The sequence below is a fragment of the Penicillium psychrofluorescens genome (genome assembly GCF_964197705.1).
Source record: "Penicillium psychrofluorescens genome assembly, chromosome: 4".
In the NCBI taxonomy this organism is placed as follows: domain Eukaryota; kingdom Fungi; phylum Ascomycota; class Eurotiomycetes; order Eurotiales; family Aspergillaceae; genus Penicillium; species Penicillium psychrofluorescens.
The window spans coordinates 1,293,275-1,314,152 of record NC_133442.1 but is presented as its reverse complement, the minus strand read 5'-3'; the positions used below and the strand labels follow the sequence as shown (position 1 = coordinate 1,314,152).

The 20,878-nt window shown below is 51.9% G+C and overlaps 8 protein-coding genes across 8 annotated transcripts; 4 read left to right on the top strand and 4 right to left on the bottom strand.

Annotated features, from left to right (window-relative positions):
• Nucleotides 1-2,494: 2,494 nt before the first annotated feature.
• On the bottom strand, nt 2,495-3,208 carry PFLUO_LOCUS6224 (uncharacterized protein; the record flags this gene model as incomplete). Its single annotated transcript, XM_073783747.1, has 1 exon — nt 2,495-3,208. The coding sequence occupies one exon, from the start codon at nt 3,206-3,208 to the stop codon at nt 2,495-2,497; it is 714 nt and encodes a 237-aa protein (XP_073640271.1).
• A 2,768-nt stretch (nt 3,209-5,976) lies between these two features.
• Nucleotides 5,977-7,519, bottom strand: PFLUO_LOCUS6223 (a-factor receptor; the record flags this gene model as incomplete). Its single annotated transcript, XM_073783746.1, has 3 exons — nt 5,977-6,331; nt 6,384-6,900; nt 6,955-7,519. 3 exons carry the CDS (start codon nt 7,517-7,519, stop codon nt 5,977-5,979), a joined length of 1,437 nt encoding a protein of 478 aa, XP_073640270.1.
• Nucleotides 7,520-8,416: 897 nt separating this feature from the next.
• Nucleotides 8,417-9,943, top strand: PFLUO_LOCUS6222 (uncharacterized protein; the record flags this gene model as incomplete). The annotated part of the gene is made up of 1 exon (XM_073783745.1): nt 8,417-9,943. One exon carries the CDS (start codon nt 8,417-8,419, stop codon nt 9,941-9,943), a length of 1,527 nt encoding a protein of 508 aa, XP_073640269.1.
• A 361-nt stretch (nt 9,944-10,304) lies between these two features.
• PFLUO_LOCUS6221 (uncharacterized protein) lies at nt 10,305-10,994 on the top strand (the record flags this gene model as incomplete). The annotated part of the gene is made up of 2 exons (XM_073783743.1): nt 10,305-10,654; nt 10,721-10,994. 2 exons carry the CDS (start codon nt 10,305-10,307, stop codon nt 10,992-10,994), a joined length of 624 nt encoding a protein of 207 aa, XP_073640268.1.
• Nucleotides 10,995-11,379: 385 nt separating this feature from the next.
• On the bottom strand, nt 11,380-14,637 carry PFLUO_LOCUS6220 (uncharacterized protein; the record flags this gene model as incomplete). The annotated part of the gene is made up of 1 exon (XM_073783742.1): nt 11,380-14,637. One exon carries the CDS (start codon nt 14,635-14,637, stop codon nt 11,380-11,382), a length of 3,258 nt encoding a protein of 1,085 aa, XP_073640267.1.
• Nucleotides 14,638-15,263: 626 nt separating this feature from the next.
• On the top strand, nt 15,264-16,220 carry PFLUO_LOCUS6219 (uncharacterized protein; the record flags this gene model as incomplete). Its single annotated transcript, XM_073783741.1, has 1 exon — nt 15,264-16,220. The coding sequence occupies one exon, from the start codon at nt 15,264-15,266 to the stop codon at nt 16,218-16,220; it is 957 nt and encodes a 318-aa protein (XP_073640266.1).
• Nucleotides 16,221-16,655: 435 nt separating this feature from the next.
• Nucleotides 16,656-17,573, top strand: PFLUO_LOCUS6218 (uncharacterized protein; the record flags this gene model as incomplete). The annotated part of the gene is made up of 1 exon (XM_073783740.1): nt 16,656-17,573. One exon carries the CDS (start codon nt 16,656-16,658, stop codon nt 17,571-17,573), a length of 918 nt encoding a protein of 305 aa, XP_073640265.1.
• A 184-nt stretch (nt 17,574-17,757) lies between these two features.
• On the bottom strand, nt 17,758-18,813 carry PFLUO_LOCUS6217 (uncharacterized protein; the record flags this gene model as incomplete). The annotated part of the gene is made up of 1 exon (XM_073783739.1): nt 17,758-18,813. The coding sequence occupies one exon, from the start codon at nt 18,811-18,813 to the stop codon at nt 17,758-17,760; it is 1,056 nt and encodes a 351-aa protein (XP_073640264.1).
• Nucleotides 18,814-20,878: the final 2,065 nt, after the last annotated feature.

Genomic DNA, 20,878 nt, shown 5'->3' with positions numbered 1-20,878 from the left:
GTACGGTCAACCAGGTCGCACCAAAAGCGGCAGTGTATAGAAAAACGAAGAATGTTGCTGCTCCACCATACTGAGGACCCTTTTCAGGGTGATCCAGAGCGAGTTGGGAAAAGCCACCCTTTGGTTTTTGTGTTAGAATAATCCATCAGCAAGAGAAGAAGTGAAATATCTACCGCTAAGAAGAGACCGATAGCTTGTAAGACGGACCCCCAGTAAAGTGTGAATCGCCGACCCACACGATCCAGAGTGAAGACAGCCACAAAAGTGGCAAGCATATAGCAGATATTGTTCACTATCATAGTGTTATTGAATGATTAGGAAAGAAATCAGCAATCAGGAATGGCGGAATTACCTCCAGCCAGCATGTTGGCCAATTTAGTGCTATAGCCCGCAGCCCTAAAAATGGTTGGAGCCCATATTGTGACAGCAGCAATCCCATCCCTATTGTTTTATTAACAAAATGTGTCTGAGAAGCTAGTGAATAGAAGGGGTGTTTTTAGTACCAGACTTCAATAATCATAATCCATACGGCGAGCTGCACACGACGCTCAGTATGGAGTTTGTCTTGGCCAATGCCGGTCATCATATGCCAGTAAGTATTCTTCGTGGCCATCTCCTGCTCGAGACCTGTTCACCGAGTTAGAGTGCTATATAATAACGGGGAAAGGCCAAACATACGAACTGCAGCACGAATATCCTCATATTCTGCGAGCACGGCCGGATCATCCACTTGATGATCCATTTCGCCTTTAGCTCGCAGACGGGAAAGAATATATAAAGCTTCTTCATTCCGCCCTTTGCTAATTAGCCAACGAGGACTTTCGGGCATCATCTTCGTGAAAACCAGTAAGTAAATCAGGAAGACCATCTGGAACCCAATTGGAAACCGCCAGCGGAGCTGACTAGTTCCGTTGTCGATGAATTGAAGACCGTACTCGATCCAGTACGCCAAAACCACGCCCTGAAACTATCAGCTGATTATTCCACAAAAGGGTACAGAATTGAATTACAAAGATGTTCAAAGTAAACTCCAGGGCCACGAAACCACCGCGATTTTTGTGTTCGGCCACTTCGGCACCCCAAACCTGTAGCGATAAGCAAAAAAGAAAAATTTCAATGTTTTGGTGGAGGTTAAGCTCACAGGAACAATTCCATTCAGAGCTCCTGTGCCAATGCCGTTGATAGTGCGGGCACAACACATCCACGCGACATTTTGAGCGGAACACTGCAGAGCCGCACCTATCATACCCCAACAGGCGCCAAACATGATACAAGTAGTACGACCCCAGCGATCACCTATCCAGCCGCCAACTAAGCATCCTGTGAGAGTTCCAAGGTAGTATATGGCCTGTTACAGTCAGTATTATGGACTGTTCTTGAGTAAGTCGTTCATGCATACAATAATGCCACCTTGTTTCACAGGGTGGGTGATAACGGGCTTGTCTCCTTCAGCGACGTAACCGAGCTCCATTCGGTATATATAATCACTAAAATGATCAGAGATGCAAAAAATTCTAGTCTTGAAGGGAATACTTACTCGGAGTTATTCACTCCTGACATCATTCCCTTTTTTAAAAAAGATCAGCATATCCCCGACACCCTCCGTTGAAGGTATGCATCAGACCTGATCATAACCGAAGAAGAGAATGGCAATTCCGCATGTGAAATTGATCCTGGATATGCATTAGAGCAGGTCCCTTCCGTAAGACGTAAAAGAACACATTGACGATGATTGTAAAACGTACATGGACAGCAATGCCGTGCCTTTCAGATGATCCACCACTTTGAACATCGTGAATTGTAGATTCCTTTTTCGACGAGAGGTAGTCAGGTTTATGTGGGGTGGAAAGGCTAGATACTGATCTATGTCGGAGAAAGTCTGGGGTAATGGAGTGCAACAAAATCCGGGGTGCAGCTATGTGGAGCGCATTAATGTAGAGACCATGTGGGTTGCCCATGAAGCTAGCTGCCTCTATACATATCCAACACGACCATAATAATAATCATTCCCTCTGAAATTTTCTAAGTGAATACTTTTCGGAAAGACCCGCAGGTGGTCTGCTATATTACCGCCGGTCTCGAACAATGAATTAACTTTATAAACCCCAGATGAGGGGGTGCGAACCACTTCGGGCAAAACGCCGACTTGGAGCCGGGGACTCGGGTCATTGATAAACGGAAAGCTCCGACAAGTAAAAAATGCCGAGGGGAAATTCAAATCGAACGAGTTAATTGGCCCAAGTTGCATTCGGATCCGGATGTTTCGATTGTTACGGCACTGCTGGCCTTGGTCCTCGAAACAGAGTTTGAGATCGCAAGTATGGCAGCTAGGAGGATTTGATGTTTCCCTAGTTCCACTTCCTCCGTACAAGAAAGTGGCTAAAGTTCAACTCTTTCCGTTTTGATGTACAATATTAACTATGGCCTGTCCCCAAATGTAGAATTCAAACGAGCAAAGTAGGCATGGGCCATATGTATTATGTTATGATATGGGCTAAAACTGTTTCTCTTGAATGATAGAATCAATTTTCTTCATCTCCATCGCTCTTGCACCTCCAGATTCAAGAATAAATCCCATATCCGCACCAGCCATGACATAATTGACTCCCATCTTGCAGAACTCCTCAATCTTGTCGATACGTGTGTGCAGGCCACCCGAACCAACCCACTTACCATGTCGGTGACAAGCAGCGATGACCTTGGCATATGCGTCCTTGAGGATAGGCTCATCGTACTGGCCGGGAATTCCCAGCTCTGCTGTGAGGTCGTTGGTCCCAATGAGAAGCATATCGACTCCATCTATGGCAGCCAGATCGTCCACGATCTCGAGAGCCTCGAGCGTTTCAACCATCAGGATGACCAAGGTCGCTTCGTTGCACGCGGGGCTCGCGATCCGGGCTGGAAGGCCCCTAAAGTTCAGCTGAGGTAGGCCCGCTGTCGCACTTCGTTTTCCGATGGGCGGGAACTTGGCCGCTGCCACAGCCATCTGCCCGTCATCCAAAGTGCGAATATGAGGAACGACCACAGCGAGTGCACCCCCGTCGCAAGCCCGCGATATAAAGAATGAATCATTGCTAGGCACTCGAACGATGGGAGTAATCCCTGCGTACAAACATGCAATTGATAATTGGCCGGCAGTGTCAAGATCAAAGGAGGAGTGCTCCATATCAATGAAAAGGCCCTCATACCCGGCCGTTTTGGCAAGCATGACAATCTCAATTGATCGACAGATCCGTAGTGACAGTGAGGAGACGACATGACCTTGTTTAAGGGCATCTCGCAACGGATTTGAAATGGTGGCAGTCGATTCGGCTTTCTTTTGAGTGACAGAGACACCCGCAGGCGCTGATCCGTTCTGTTGAGAATTGGTGGTCGTCGCCATATCTCATATCTTTTCTTATAAAAGTTTGTCTCTTTTAATAAAGGGATTGCAGTCAACACGGCTGGGCATTATTATGAATGGTCTCTACCTCGTTATATTGGATCTAGGACCGGAAAGGCCCGAACTAGGGCTTCGGCCTTTCCCCACATCTATCATTTCCCCGCTTTGAAGCATCTCCACGCTCTGCAGTCAATCTACTGGTGGTTCTAAGACCTCGCTGAAACGTCCTGTTCATCCTTTTGACCCCTGATTGGCGATTCGAGGGAGCGAAACTTAGATCGGAACCATCGCCTGCTCCGCAGCTGATATTTTCATTCTCAGCCGCACCATTTCCGGAGCCATCGCCATGTCAATGCCACTGGCGTGTGTCCGGTGTCGAGCGAAGAAAATTCGCTGTGACAGTCAAATGCCCTCATGCTCATCATGTCAGCGAGGAAGCTACGAGTGCATGATAGCAGACTTAGTAACGAACAAGCAATATGAAAGGGGGTATGACCTCTCTCTATCCATAATAGTTCAAACATAAAGAAGCAACATTACTGATAAAAGGTAGATACGTACAATCGCTGGAAATGAAGGTTGCATCCTTGGAAAGAATTCTACGAGAAGGTGGTCGACCACCTAGCTCAGATGCTGTCGTGCACAACGTGCATCAGGGCGACACCCCAGATAACAGTGTGGCATGCATGGATGATAGTCCTGTCAGAGATCGCAATGAGGAGAGAGCTGAGCCCGAGAATCTCTCGAAGTTTCTCGGGGATGCTGGTGGTAAACAGTAAGTGGTCCTGCATGGGAACAAGGTCGTATATCTCACGCATGCGTTTAGGTTGGCTAGCCTAATAATAGGCACAATGCAACAAATAACCCGTCAGTTCGATGTTAGACGAAGCTCGACGTCTCCACAACAAACCAATCAAGTGAGGATGGACGAGGGCACATCCTGTGAGCCAACCGATTTGCCTTCTAGAACAGCGGCAGACCGTCTTTTAAAATCATAGTAGGTGGCCTATACCTTCTTTATACCCAATTCAAATAGTGACCAATATTAGTCTCCGAGGGCCCCATGTTGTCCATCCCTTTCAGCAAGTATCAGAAATTGCACTAATATTAGATCGCGTATACACCTCGCCAAAACCGATGGCGATAGATCTCTTTATGTTAAACATGACTTTCGCCATTGGAAGAGTATTTACCCAGTCTGTCGAAGAAGAGCCTCGCTCAGTTACTGGGTATTATTCAGCGGCGATGGTGCACGCGAAGGATGTACTGCAACTGCAGGGTGTGAAAGCCATCCAATGCATTCTACTGGTCCTCTTATTCCGGATATACCACCATTCACCTGGCCCGAGCGTGTGGGATCTATCCCGGCTCGCCATCCGTATCTGTATTGAGGAAGGGTTACATCTTGAACCACTATCTACCACTGCGATGGCACCCATGGAGCTTCAGATGCGCCGACGCATATTCTGGGATTGCTATGTGCTAGATCGGCGGAGTAGTCAAATGCTCGGTTGGCCATTTGCCATACAAGACGAGGATATTGAAGCGGAGCTGCCGTACGATATGGAAGATCATGAGCTAATCATGCCCTCGGAAGATCCGATGCTTCTATCATCTCCAGACGCGGGTATTAGGAGAGGCGGACCAAGCTCCATCAGCCCGTTTCTACATCTCGTTCGTCTTCGTCAAATTACCTCTCAGGCACGTCAGGTGCAACGACTGCTTTCTACCGATGCAACCAGCACCATCACACATCTCCAAAATGTTCACAAGAGCCTGGATGAATGGCGCTCGCAGGCACCCGCTTACCAGTCACCACGCTCCATCTATCAGAGGGTCGAGTGGTTCAACCTAACATACCACATGGAAGTCCTGGCGGCATTTCGGCCGTTTCTCGGGAGAGACCGGCCTGAGATCACGGCCCATTGTCTTGAATCATCACTAGGCGTAATCTTTGCCTACGCTAGTATATTCAACAGCAAACACTCGCTGTACACGTGGGTATACGTTTACGCTCTGTATACCGCCGGGCTCTGTTGCGTGTTTTGCATAATGTCCTCCAGCGCTGGGACCTTCGACCCCGAACACGTTAAGGAGGGCGTCAATCTTTGTCAACAGACGCTAAAGGACATAGCAGCAAAGTGGCCGGCCATCGCTCGTCACGCTGATTCTATTGAAATGCTTGGGAAAGAAGTCGTCAAGGCCCTTGATGAGCGGTCCGAGCAATTCTGGAAGGAGGTCGAGGAGGCTACCATGATTGGCTTCAACGAGAGCATGTTGAATAGTCACAGTGCATCACCAACACCACTAATGGCAGCTTGGACCGATGGTGTGGGCATGTATGATCATGTTGACCTCGGGAGCTCAGGCTTCGGTGCTTTTGACCCGTCATTGTATGCAGACTTGTTTGCCAACGAGGCCATGGGTTTGACTACGGGAGGTGGCACAATGTGAAATCAGAATTCGAAACTATTAAACACCATGTACAGCCGATCTATGGACGACCGAATGAAATAATAAAGAAAAGAGCGCGAGAGAATAGGAAGGGCACATCGCCCGCAGTTCCACGAGAAAGTCAAAAACCAGATGACACTTCAAACCTGAACCTGCACCTCGCTCTGCTGGCTGATAACCTGCTTGACACGAATAAAATTCTTTCTCTTGGACAAACTCAACGTAGGAGTAAACTCTCCACTCTCACAATTCTCGCTTGTTTCCGCCCAGGCATTGGTACAGATTGTTTGAGACGGGGCTGACAGGTCATCTAGAAGTACTTCTCCGTCCTGGCTGCGGGACGGGGGGTTGCGGCGGAAGAGTCTGAACGGAGATTGGAACCATGGGGTCCTGCGGGTAGTTGCGGTAAGATGGGGCTGCGCTGTAGAAGAGCGCGTGGTTTTCTCGATGTCGTTGTAGGTACTGGTGGATGCGAGGGTAGAGTTCCATTGGTTTCTAAGAGTTGTCAGTAAAAAATCTGAATATGGGTGTGGGACTATCTGCTTACCGTACAGCAGAGGTTTTGCGCCCCTTGAACATCAATTTGGCACGGCTGCCAATGGAGCCGATGAGAGTTGTGGAAGAGGAGGCGTTGCCAGGTGGTGCAGTGCCCAGGGAGTCGGTTGGGCCAGCCACGCTGGAGAAGCAGTGACCAAGTCCCAGGAACCGGGCAAATCTGCGGTAGATGCGAGTTGCGTCGCGGCCGAAACCGAAGAAAACAAAGATCAAAAAGCCCGATCCGATAGGGCTCCATCGGTCAAAGAATATCTGGCCGTATGCGGGCACTTTGATGATGTCGTACCATGCTGGACCGTGAAGCTTGTCCCAGGAGTAAGGATGCCAGGGCAGCCCAAGGGTAATGTTGTAGTAAAGCACGTATCCTTCGACGGGTACAATGGCCACCAGCATAGTCAGGGCAAGGAAGAAAAGGCGCAAAAAGCGAGACTTGTTCAGGTTGCTATTGCAAGACTGCAGGATTGCGCCGAAGTCATTGCGATACCGGTGGAGCCGAATGATCACCAGGCCTGCGAGTGACGAGTTAGAGTAGGAGTTTGAAGCAAAATAATGGGAACACTTACAGCAGTAGTAAGCGGCAATCAGACAAATGATTGGCGGCCATATGTAGGCCAGCAAAAGGCTCATATAGCTGGTATCGTAGTTGTTGACACATCCCGAGATGGAGTAGAGCAGGTACCGGCTCTCCTGGTACACGATATGGGTGATCATTGCAATGGCTGGAGCAACCACACAGAACAAAAGGTCCATGGAGCGATTGCGCCAACGCTGACCCTTGCTAGGCACCAAGGTTGCTCGGTCGGTATCCATGACAATAGCGAGGCCGCGGAACATGCCCACCAGGGTTCCTGGCACGGCGATATACCCGGCGACATAAATCTTGACTTCAAGATCACACAGCCCAGTCCCATCCCACCACTCGTCCACATTGTCTCTCGGCCAGAGAAAGGCGTTGATGATGTTGAAGATATTGAGCACAATGGACCAGCAGACGAGACAAGTAGTAGGAAAGTTGCGGTTCTTCGCGTGCAGAATAAGAGGGGTGATACAAAGACCGATGATAATGAAGGAAAGAAGGGGAAGAACCACTGCCGTCGGATAGAGCTTCATGTCTGATGGAGTGTCCATGGTGGCACAGGCTGTATGTTACAGTTGAGGTTCAACAGAAGGCAACTTGATTTTTTTGGATGCTCAACTAGTCACCCTGGAGAAACAAGAGTAAGGGAACGACCGGATAAGAAGAGCAAGGATGCGAACCATCTTCTCTCGCTGGAGTAGGTCGTATATCAAGCCGCTGTCGGGGACGCCAGTGAATCAGGGCTTATTGATTCTTATTGAGAAGCGTGAGAATAACCACGCGGATGATTCACAGTAGAGTCCAACCTGTCCGAGCTGAATCAAGACATTGCTGCGGAACCCAAGAGAGCGCTGAAAATCCGGTGTTTCGAGCTGGTCGATGTCAATGCCGGAGTCACTATTCCACGGCTGTCGCAGAGATACCGCACCACATCCCCGACAGGCCTCGCGACCGACGGAACCTGCCCATTGAAATACTGGCAGATTGCTCTATCCGACGCGTGAATAAAGGGGAGGTGATGACAAGACCGGGGGTCTGATTGAGGCTGGGTCTGGCTGGGCGCACCGAGCCAACCCGCATTGGGGACTCAATAGAGCTTTATTCCTCCCGGGCCCATGGCCACCCTCGTCGTGTCACCACAGGAGCCGGATTGGCAATTTCAGTTGATTCAGACTGCAAGCCGTCATGAACCGGTCTGGCGCCGCGCAAACTCCTGCAGTCAAGGCGTGGTTGTCCATGGCCGGTTGAATTATTGGGTAGTTAGGGCTGCTCGTGGGGATCGACTGCATGCCCGGATAAAAGGCATTTTTGATCGAACAGAACCCGGACAAAGAAACCCAAATCAAGCTGTCACAGCGCCGGCTGACAAGTGGGCCAACCATGTCATAGTTCACTAAGAAGCTATTGGGCACTTTGGGCCGAGGCCTCCACCGAACAGGCAAGCCATCATGAAGATCCACGATACCTCGCATGAACATGAGTTGTTGCCGCCACCCCAGGAGTTCGTCACCCTCATCCTCCTCTTCCTCCTCATCCTCCTCCTCGCCATGCCTTCGGTGTCCCCCGTCCCGACAATGCGTCGCCGCGCGACTCCCTTGCGCGCCCCAACGGTCGAAGGCTGGGTTCAGCGACGCAACTCCACTCTCTCCGACTCGATATCCGAGGCCCGTCACTCCATCCGCTCCTCCACCGACTCCTTGTTTCTCCCGCGCGTGCTCGAGGATTCGAAAGGCCATATCCCGACCGAGGAGTCACATTGGCATTCGGCGCCGCTGGGATTGGCCCTCCTGCCCGCCATCGCGGGGGTTTTCTTCAAGGAAGGCAGCGCGGTTGTGACTGACGTCACCCTGCTGGTGTTGGCGGCCATCTTTCTCAACTGGTCCGTTCGACTGCCGTGGGATTGGTATCGCTCGGCGCAAGGAGTTCGACAAGAAGAGGGTGCGTTCGACACCGCTGCCGACAATCCCATCGAGTCGGAAGCGGATGAGTCCGACGCGACAGACGCGCACAATAATGACCCGCGGACGCATCCTTCGACCAGCGCAGCAGCGGCTCACGAGCTGCACATCCACGAGCTCACGGCGCTGGCGTCCTGCTTTATATTTCCCGTCATTGGGACATGGCTGTTGCATGGCATCCGGTCCAGCCTCTCCCGACCATCAGAGGGCCTGGTCTCGAACTATAACCTGACGATCTTCCTGCTGGCATCGGAAGTCCGACCTGTTGCACATCTACTGAGGCTAGTACAATCGCGAACCCTCCACCTGCAGCGCATCGTGGCATCCTCGGGCCCGAGCGAGGACATTGATCCCGCCAAAGTCCAAGATCTCTCCACGCGCCTCGACGAGCTCGAAGCGCACGTCGCCGAGACAGCCGCCGCCCGCATGGCTGCCTCCTCTGGCTCCAATCAAGAGGGAGCGCTCTCGCCACAGGAACCTGCAAACAACGGCTTGGCGCTGGTAGCCCAGGCCGTCGCCGAAGCCCGACGATCAATGCAACCGGAGATCGAGGCCCTGAACCGCGCTGTCCGACGCTACGAGAAACGCACAGCAATCACAAGCCACCACAACGATACCCGTCTGCAGCACCTGGAAGCGCAAACGCGCGATGCTCTCGCCCTCGCCGCTGCAGCGCAGCGCTCCGCCGCGGCTCACGGGCCAAACTACGCGTTTACGCTGATCAACTGGGCCTGCGCATGCATTGTTATTCCCTCCCAGCTGGCCTTGTCGGTCCTTGGCCTCCCCGGTCGTGCGGCATCACACTGTCTCCTCGCTGCTCAGCGCTTGGTCCGTCGCCGTCGTGCTCCGCAGCCTCGGTCCAAGTCTGGGAAGGGAAAAGCTGCTATGGGGTCAATTGATTCTCGAGTACGCTCACAGTCACCTCCGCCGCCGCGTGCGCCGGCTGTTGCGCCACTTTCGCGACAACACGAATATTCCCAGAGTTCTGCACGGAGCACTCCGGCGAAGCCGATCTAAAACTGATGCAATGTCTTGATGTGAAATGCCCTCCGCTCTTTTATTTTCTTTTTCTTTTCGTTGGGAGAACAACGAGTTTTGGGGGTCGAAAATAGGGGAGTATGTACACAGATACCTAAGCTTGGACATGGATTATTTCTCGGTTTTATATTTACCTCGCTATTTGGGTGACCGGCTCACCAATTAATATGACGAGTACCGGTGCTTTGACTTTGGCCTAACAAAATCCCGTGCTAAGCTTTCTTTAGCTGTCCAGATTGGGTAAGATCCTCGAGGCTGATACATCCGCGTAGGCATGAAACCCCCTCTTCTGTCCCACCCTCGAGCAACACTTATTGTCCCAAACCCTAGTTTAGTGACCATGAACTCAGCCCTGAGCCCCTTACTCGGTGACCGTCACGCTGGCACTACCCACACGCAACTATTTGAGGGCGAGAACGAGCCCCTCATTCCGCGGTGGAGACGATCCGCCCGCAACTTTCTAGCTGGACAATGGGGCCATTATCTCGTGCTAGGCCTGGTCACCGTCGACGTGTGCTGTGCCTTTGCGGATTTTCTGATCCAGTTACACGTCTGCGAGTTGAATCATAAATATGCGCGTGTGGACCGTGGTTGGGGCATCGCGGCGAATGTCCTCGGTATCACCAGCCTGGTGATTTCGTGTCTGTTTATGGTCGAGTTGCTTATTTCGGTGTTTAGTTTTGGGAAGGGGTAAGTTATGTCCTTTTCACTAGTTTCTTCTCTCTGTTCCGGGTTGTATTTTCTTACGGACAACAGTTACTTCTCAACGAAATTCCACATCTTCGACTCCCTAGTCATCGTCGTGGCTTTCATCATCGAAGTCTTCCTCCAGGGCCTAGTCGAGGAAGTCGGCCCGCTGGTCATCATTTTGCGTCTCTGGCGCGTATTCCAGATCATCGAGGAGCTACAGTCTGCCAATGAAGGCACGCTGGAAGACTACGAGAATAATATTGAGCAGCTTCGACAGGAGAACAACCTTCTTCGGCGGAGGCTGAATTTGAATTCTGATGCAAGGGTAGGCGTGGAGTGAGCATGGCCCGAGCGGATTTGTTAATAATGTTCCTTTTCACTTCGTTGCTGTGTTTATGGTCATCACTATAAACATGAGAATTGATCATGCCTGAAAGGTGCGATATACAGATTGGAGTTGACTATATTCACGGCATATAGGCGAGAATGAGTATAGCTGTACATGGTTTTATATGATTCCAGTCGCAGAAGAGCTCTGCATTTTGGAAACAATGAATAATTCGTTTATTTGATCACGTTGAATCCAATGGCGGGTATGCACATGACATGGAACAAAATATACACGGATAGTGTCCAAGGTCAACAAGTCTATCCCCACCGAGCAGCATTATGGTCCGCCGTGCGACCAAGCAAAAACGGCCGATACCTCCAAAAACGTCTCAGAATCAAGAACGGCCACCCGATGGTCCCCGATCATCCACCCCGATCATCTTTAAGAATGGCTCGATGATGATTCGTTTCCGTTCTTCGGATGCACGACGCTCCTTATCCTTCGCCGGGGTCGGTGCAGCCGCAGAGACAAGCACGAGAGCAAAGATTGACGTCAGCGCAGACTCGACGGCTTGTCGGTGAGCCAACGCAGGACCATTGCCGTTTGCCGTGGAGTCAGCGCCGGTAGACGACGAGGCTGCTGAGCGTGCTTTGCGGCGGAAACTGCCTGCGGAGATGAATGCGGCGGCGGAGGCCGGGGTTGGTGGCTGTGACGGCTGCGGATTACCAGCAGAGGATTGATTTTTGGAGTTTGTAGATTCCGCATTTGACTCTTCTGAGCTGGTAGGTTTCTTCTTGTCCTTGGAAGAAGATTCCTTGGAGGAAGATGAAGGGGTCGGCACAAAGCTAGCGGAGGATGGCACAGGCGCTACTTCGTTGGCGATACGAGCGAGCATGAAGGTGACGAAAGTGAAAGAAACGCTATGTGCGGGCAAATCGGCGAGGGTCTCGAGGACCCAGGCCTGTGATTCTTCCCAAGATCGAGGTGAGGCTTTGGATTTCTCGCGCTCAACAATCTGCCGATCGATGTCTTGCCACGTAGATGCTGTGACAATGCCGTCATTCAGAGAGTTGAGAAAGGTCAGGAGAGTTTCTGAAAGGATCTCCAGACGATGCAAAGAGGAAACCTCAGGTCCAAAGACAGCCGTGAGCGCTTTGTTGGTGTCCAGGGCCTCGCGGACCAAGGCTGACAGTGGCGCACGCTCGTACGGATCTCGCAGAGTCCAAGTATCAGGCTGGAAGGGCCATGCTGTCCCATTCGGCTCTATCGTCCAAGGCGGGCGGCCCTCGTCAGAATCGCCATTTGTCATGCTCCACTCCGCCACTGCACGTTCTGCCAGCTCCGAAATGCTCTCTGTCAAGTGGAAGAGTTCCCGAGGTGCTGACAATCGCACGTCAGCGTTCTTGGTTGATTGGTGAGAAGTCCCCGTGGAATCCAGGCTGCGAGCACCGCTTTCGGGCATGCGAGTTAATTCCTCCACACTACAGCCAAAACATGTGGGAAGCCAATGTCCAGATACAGAGATAAAATGGTCACGGCCGTTGTCCACGTGCAAGATCAGAATCTCTTCCAGTTTCACTTTCTGCGCGTTCAGAAGACGCACAAGGCCGATGTCACGGACATGTGCGGTGAGATCAACATTAGCAACCTCGCCAGGAAGTAAGGTATGGCTTGCGGTTGATGAGGTAGCGGCTTGCTCCTCGTTCAGGTTTTGTGCCACTTTGCCAATGCGGATATCCAGCCATGAGGTCACCTCGGATTGGGCATCTGCGCCGGGACCGGGCTGCTCGGCAAACGAAAAGGTCGCCGGGGCACCGCTAGTGTTGGCAATAGTCAACGACCGCTGAGACGGCACATCGTAGGCGACATTGCCAAAGTCCACTGCATTCGGATCCGCTTGCTCGCGCTGCTCATGCCCGTGAGTATCGACGACAACAGTGAGACCCGGGCGGCCTTCATTTTCGGCCTTGTCCAATTCACGGACCACGTCTTGATGAATTTTGGCCTTCAGTTGTGGATTGACCGCATCGAAGGCCAACGTAAAAGTAGCATCTAGGGGCTTGTGGTCCGATGACAAGATACCCTGGTGCGATACATAATTATTCAATTGAATTGGATCCTCCGCAAAGTCCTGCGACGTGAGAGAGGCGGCGTCATCGGCATGGTCTTCTTCCGACGCATATTCATCTGCGCTTGCCGCACCATCAACATCGGGGTCATAATCAAAAAGAACATTGTCGTCAGCAACTGCTTTGTCCAATCCACGCGCTTGCATCTCTTGGTCTCTTTTCCGAGCCTCTTCGGCCTCGCGGTCGAGCCGTTCATGCCTCTTCCTATCTCGTTGTGTTCGAAAGAGAATCCGATCACACCAGCTAGGAGCACGTTGCTTCTCGCTCGTGTCAAACAGGGCTACACTTCCAACATCGTATTTATAGGTCGGCAAGAATGTGATTTCACCTTCACGCCAGCCCTCGTGGAAGCTCGTTCCTTTACGCTGCATCGCCATGAGCTCATCGTGCGCAAGGAGGGATGATATCGTCGTTTGGAGAGATGCCGGGTCGTTGCGAGGGTCAATTTCCTCGTCTGTCACCGGCCCAATTCTCTTATTCTCACTGTGGGAGGGCGGGGGGAGATCCTGTTCTGATGCAGCCTCTGACGTTGAGGAGCTCGAGGGCTGTTGAGACTGATTGTGTTCTTTGTGTTTCTCTTGAAGTGCAGTGTCGAACGCATTGACGGTGTGTCGAGCCAGAGCCTGCCGTATCGCATCTCGGGGGATGTCCAGCCGGTAGTTGAGGTCACCAAACCAAAAGGTAAAATCCTCCGTGCCAATTATGTGGGAGTCGCCTCCTGGTTCGGACTCTATAGGCTCGAATTTGGCGCGCGAGACGATCTGAGAGGCGTCCCAGTTGCGCCGCTCCAGGCTGCCTTTATCTGAACCAGCAGCCAAATGGCAGTTGACAAAGACTAAGCTTGTAGTCTCGCCGAGAACCAGGCGGGTTGCAACCGCACCTTTGTTACCCATATACCCCATGAGCCCCGTACCGACATTGATGCTGTTGACAGATGAAACACTCTCGGCAATGGCCGGAGAGGCATAAATAATGAGCAGCAGGCCAACCAGCTGAATATCAGAGACGAGTTGATATCCTGGAGGCAGCGCCTTGCGGATTGATTCTTTCCATCGGTTCGAAGGTCCCGGATCGACATATGGACGCAGTGTCTCAGTAGGCGAGGAGACATCAACAACCTCTTGAAGCCCTAGAACATAGAGGTCTATCTCTTCCGGGCTGTATTTAAACGGGGCCGGGCCATCCTTCTTTTCGGGGCCCGCAGTAGACATGCTTCCATCCGACGTTCGAGATCTTTGATGATCATGCGAGCCCTTTTCCCCCGAAAGCTTCTGGCAGACACCTTGGCCTTGTACAAACCATTTCTCTACATCTTTCTCAGTGTTAGAGAGGGCCGCCACGTTCCATGTGCCGACCTTGACCCGGATAGTTCGCTGCTCGGTATATTCCGCCTTTCTGGCCTTGAGTGCGCGGGTCAGAGACGAGAGGTCGAGTCCAGGGTTTTCAATTTCTTCCGCCTCCTCGGATGAAGGATCTTGGGAGACTGACGTGGGCGGCGAGGGTTGCGGTACGGTGGAAGCCATGTTGTTTATAAGGACGGTCTGAAATTAAAAAAGAGCGAGGGATTTTCGCATGACTTGGAAATGGTCCGCTATATAATGCGACAATATCAAGGCGTCCGAATTGTATAGGGAGTATGGCAGTTCGGTTCTCAATTCCGGCGGGGAGTAATGTGATTTGGGAGATGCTCGCCGGACAGAGTGTCGATGACAATGGCGATAGAATAGCTTCGAAACAACTAAGGTGATCAAGGACCCGTCATCGCATCGCATGGATGGACCACTTGAAGACGTGGATGGCTCGTACAGCGCAGGGGCGCAAACGATGGGGGCGTGGACACAGTTATTCCAAGCCGAACTAAGTGCGGACCAAGGATGAGCGGCTCAGTCAGAGGGAAGAGAATAGATAAATTGAGTACCCAGGTAGGCAGCCTTCGCAGACAGCAGCGAAACAATGCCCTAGCGAAAGGATGGGTGAGGGAGTGAGAAGTGGAAGAGGAGAAGATCGAAAGGCGAACCAAGGTGGAAAGCGATGACGCTGATCCGACGACCTTCCTCTTCCATCCCGCCAGATTATTGTCTCGCACCTTCTCCTTTCACCCCCAACAACCTCTCTGTCCTCCTTTGTTCCTCCTTCCTTCCTTCCTACCATGGCCGCCCGCAAACGCAGACCAAACAACAACTATCCCACCGACTATGAGTCCGACACCTATCTCTCCGACATGCAGCAACAGCAACCCGCGCCGCCGCTGCGCTCTAACGAAGACCTCAACCTCGCCGTCATCCGCCGCCACAACCCATCCGTGAACTCTATCCTTTCGCTGGCCCCCTATTCCGTCGTGTACATCTTCAGTCCGACAACGCGACAGTGGGAAAAGAACGGGGTGGAAGGCTCACTTTTCGTGTGCCAACTATCGCAAGGCGACCTGGGCGAAGAACGGTACAGCGTCTTTGTGCTCAACCGGCGCGGCCTCAACAATTTCGACCTACCTCTTACAGACGGCGAGAACGTGGAAATCACAGAGGAGTATGTGATTCTGAAAGCGGACGAGGGCCAGGAGGGCGAGCAGGGCGAGAACGGGATCGCGGACCCCTTGAACCCGCAGGGCGGCCGAAGCAATAATCACAACGGCACCGGGAGCGCTGACGTCCGCATCTACGGTCTCTGGATCTACTCAGAACCGCCGCCTAACTCCACTGCTGAAACGCGCACCATCAACGCCCAGCTGATCCACGAGTGTGCGACCCACGCCGGCCAGAGCCTCAAGCTGGCACGCGAGCGTCTGCAGGCTATGCGTCAAAACGGTATGCATGTTGCTGCAGCCGCAGCGTCAACTCAAGCTGCCCCGCTGGAGGAGGTCCAGGCCAGCGTGCCTTTGGGCCGCCAGATCTCACTGAAGGATTTGTTCGGCCAGCAGCGGGCCCAGGACGATGGGTGGAGTGTGCGCGCTCATAATATGGGTCCTGGAGAGCAGCACCCGGGATACCATGGCATGATGCAGCCGCCGCCGCCGCCTCCATCGCAACCGCAGCGCCAGCCGGACGTGTTGGGGGCTCTATTCCAGAGAGCAGGATTGGCCTATCAGGGCGGTGGACAGGGATACTAGAATTGGATTCTTCCATGGCATTTGCATTTTTCCATTGGCAACCTTGTCTGTGATCAATTGGCTTCATCGTTGGTGTTCCAGGGGCATTTTATATTGTTATTGGAGACGGGTGTGGCGTATGCTTTCGAGATACCCCTTTGACTGCTGTCTCAATCTGCAGGATTATTCCATGTATTCTCATCCACCTGCGCAAAGTATAATCCCAACCTCATTTTTTTGAATCGCCACCTTGCATGCGATCCCAACCAATGCATATCTGGAGCTTTGTTCTCTTGGCGCAGTCTCTGATGTCATACCGAAGAACTCGTTGATCTCCGATCATTTTCGGGGTTTCCACGCATCCCGCCCTCTACTTCATAGGAGTATAAAAAGGGCCAGAGCCCCCCTGAAAAGAAGAACAATTCACACACTTTTCAATTCAGAATAAATCCAATCATGTCTTCGCCTCAAAAAGTCACTTTCCTCGCCCGCAACTGGAAGCTTGCGGGCCACTTCTACCCTCCTGCACCAGGTTCACCCAACCGCTCTGGCGCCGCGGTGATCATTTGCCATCCTTGGACCTCTATAAAAGAGCAGTCGCCAGCCAACTATGCCCGGGTCCTCACCCAAGCCGGATTCACCTGTTTGACCTATGACGCCGCCTACCAGGGCGAATCCGAGGGCGAACCCCGCGACCTCGAGGACCCCTACCAGCGCGTGGAAGACATCAAATGCGCTGTAACCTACCTCGTCAGCCGACAGGATGTCAACTCAGACAAGATCGGTGTGCTCGGCATCTGCGCGTCGGGCGGATATGCCCCCTTCGCCACGCAGACAGATCTGCGCATCAAGGCGTGCGCCACGTCTGCCGCAGTTTGCGTCGGCACCATGTCCCGCCGTGGATACGACAAAGATTCGTCCAACCTGGAGATCCTCAAGACGCAACTCGAGGCCGCAGGCAAGGACCGCAACAGTGACGTCGGCGGCGAGAAGGTTCCTATCGTGCACATGCTACCCCCCAAGCCGGAGGATGCACCAGAAGGATTCCCAGACTCGTTCCGCGATCTGATGAACTATTACCGCACCCCCAGAGCGCATCACCCGCGTGCGACGAATACCTGTTTGCCGCGCAGCTGGGATATCATGGGCAACTTTGATGCTTTTGCGCACATTGATATGATCAGCCCCCGGCCTTTGCTGATGATCACTGGTACCAAGGCGGCGACTAAGTGGTACAGTGAGGATGCGGTGGAGAAGGCTAAGCAGCCGAAGGAGTTGTATGTTGTCGATGGGCTTACGCATGCGGATTTGTATGATCATGTCGATGAGGCGGGGGCCAAGTGTGCGGAATTCTTCGCGAAGAGCTTGGTCTAGGGGAAGCTACGAGGAATCTACGTTCGTATTTCCTTTTGTTGTCAAAGCATTTTGGCCATGCAAAGCAACACATCGATTGTGTTGTTATTCCTTTATACAGAAATTATGTATTTACCAACATCAACAAATTAGGGTATATAATAAATCAGAAAAGGCGACAGTGCTCCTCTTGCGCAGGCAAGCTCTATTCCTTCTCATCCCGATAAGTGCTCGTCACCAGCGCGGTCTCTAGCTCCTTAGCCGCATCAGCCCCAGATTCCAGGCCATGTTTTAACAACGACCCTTTCTGGCATGCTTCTTTGTCAAGGAACACAAACGTGGGCCTATTAGGAGTAAACAACAGGTCGAGCTCTTCCAAAGTGCGTCGTGATGTCTCTGGGAAGAATAAGAACACAACAACTGAGATGCCGATATTGATGCAACCGAAGACATAATACACTCTCCAAGCGCCTTCGTTCAGAGCAGTTGGCATGTACAGTCCCAACCAGAAATTGACGAACCAATTCACCGAAGTAGAAAGGGCAGTTCCACGCCCACGAGCATTGATCGGGAACACCTCGTTCTGGTAGGTCCAGGGAAGGGAGGCTATGCTCGCACCAAATGTAATCATGTAAAGGAACATGAATGTCACTGCTGCATTTCCTGCAGCTGTGTTGACAAAATTGAACTCCACCTCTTGTGTCGCTTCGTTGAAAAATGGAGAACCGTACCCGACCATCATGGACGCCACGACAATCATACAGATTCCCATCAGAGTGGGCCCAATTATAAGCGGCTTGCGACGCCCATAAAAGTCCATCAGGAGGGTTAAAGATATAGAGGCGACGAGAAACAGGGCAGACTCAATGCCATTGGCAAGCAGGGCAGCCTGGGGTCCTGTTCGGCCCGTCTGCGCAAAGACTTTGGCCGCATAGTACAGAATGATGTTGACACCGGTAATCTGTTGCATGAATTGAAGTCCCATGGCAAGAGCTGTGCGGCGACGATATTGCTTGTCCACCAGTAGTGACATGTATGAGGGAGCAGGTGTGCCTCTCTCATATTCGACCACGACGCGAATTTCTTCGTACTCTGACTGCACCACCGGTGCATTCTGGTCGCCCTTGGCATGAAGATTGGCTAGAACCTGTAAAGCTTCTTCGCTCCGGTCGTGTTGAAACAGCCATCGGGGTGATTCAGGGCGGAATAGCATGATAGCGCCAACGATAGCTCCAGGGATCAACTGAAACCCGTAGCACATTGGCTGTGCCCTGGATATTGGCTGCCCCATACTGGACCCAATATGCAACCAACAGCCCCACTGCGATACCCATATTCAACATCGCAGTCATCATGCCCCGGATTTGGGGCGGAGTGATTTCAGCGGTGTACCTATAACATAGGGTTAAAAATGAAGTTCTAGTCTCCAGTGCATATGCATAAAGGCTCACAGTGAAATAGTTTGAAACAATCCACCTGCTCCCAGGCCATTAACAACACGACCTGCAATAAACATCGCCTGATTTTGAGAGGCAACAATGATTGTCTGTCCAATGAGGTAGACGAGAACGCAGATCAAGATGGTTACACGGCGTCCAAACCGATCAGAAACCAAAAACCCAATGAGGAGGGAGCCTCCAAATTCTCCTGCCAGCAAGGCTGCGGTCATGACACCTTGTCTGAACGCAGACGGTGTATGGAAGTAGCCGAGAAATTGGGTCATCGTGAGGATGCCACTCATCGAAGCATTCTCCCACCCATAGGCAAAGCCTGCAATGGCAGGCGGGAGGGCATAGTATAATTTTCGGGCTAGCGATGTATCGATTTCAGTGGCCATGGTGGACAAGAGATCCAAGCCAAGAAAAAGTGGATGTGAACAAGGCTGCTCATCGAAGGATAGGCGGAATGTTAAATACTTCCCTCCCCGCCTGATCGTGGGCTAATAAGCGAGTGTGGCCAAGCTTCTCGGGCTGCCTGGCGGCTTATCACATACCCGGCACTAAAAGCCGGGGAAGAGGCTCGAGAACAGGGATTCCAATCGGGCTCGTGGAGCAGTGGGGTTAGGGTTCTCTCCCTCAGACTTCCACAACACTTACCCGATGAGCACTATCCGTCTGTTCATACAAGCGCGCTTTAGAACATCTCCGTGCCTTAGCGGCAATGGGGTTTTAATATATAAACGGTCAACGAGGCAAGCCTACTGGTCTTGCCCTAAAGGTCGTACGGTAGAGAAAAAAAAATATGGGGGTAAAATGTGGAGTACATGATAGCGTGGGGGCCCGACTGAAGGTTTTGGATAAGAGTTCTTCCCTCCCCTGCACTTTCACCTTCAGCGGCTATTTGCTTCAGCTGGATTGCCAGACGATTAGCATCCTGCAGTTGGTAATCTACGAAGGCTTATCATGATGAAGGGCTGATGGTGGGGAGACGAGTCTCCATTATTCGGAATTTCGAACAATTTCTCGTCCCTAATTCATCGACATGGCAAAGTTGGTGCCTTTTACATCTCCATATGGTCCAGCAGCCGTGATCAACAGGGTCTATAGGTCTCCGCTTTCCCCGGCAGAGGCACTATTGGTTGATCGTTCGATCATCCTTAAACAAGCTCCCCCGTTGGCCTCCTCGACCCTCAGGATGTCAACAAGTACAAGATGATCAAGTATTGCGACATCCGCAACGAACATCTTCTCCTTGCGATAATTGACGAAATACTGTCTTTTTGGAAGGGTTGAGGGTGAAACTTTTATCCTATTCGGCATCAGTGGTGGCCAGCTTGTCGACCGATTCGCGTATCTACAGCCTCACCGTATCCGAACGTTAGCAGCGGCGCTCCCGGAACGTAGAGACTCTTTGACTCGAGCACGCCCTTTCCTGACGGGTTTAAATACTTCGAGCGAACTTTCGATCAGCCACTCGATTGGAACAAGATGAAGGAGATCCCCACCATATTTATCACAGGCAGGTGATACAGACAAAGACAATTTCATGCCATTGCTCGTGGTCGCAATATCAACGATGCCCGCCGCAAGGATGGCTAATACGGAAGGGCCATGAGATCAAAGAAGCTAGAGGCTTGCGGGGCTAATAGCTTCATGCATCTTGTTCCTGGTGCGGCACATAGCAAGGAATTGACGGTGTCTCCGGTTAAGCGATTCTTTAAGCAATGCTTACAGCACGAGGAGCTCAAGGACCAAATCCTTGGAGCTGGTGATTCTGTGGTATTAAAAGCAAATGAGGGCTTTAGTGATTCCATCATCTCACACTCGGCTGTAGATCAGTTGTCCTAGCCCCGCTTGATCGAGAAAGCATGAAACATGCTTTCCGAA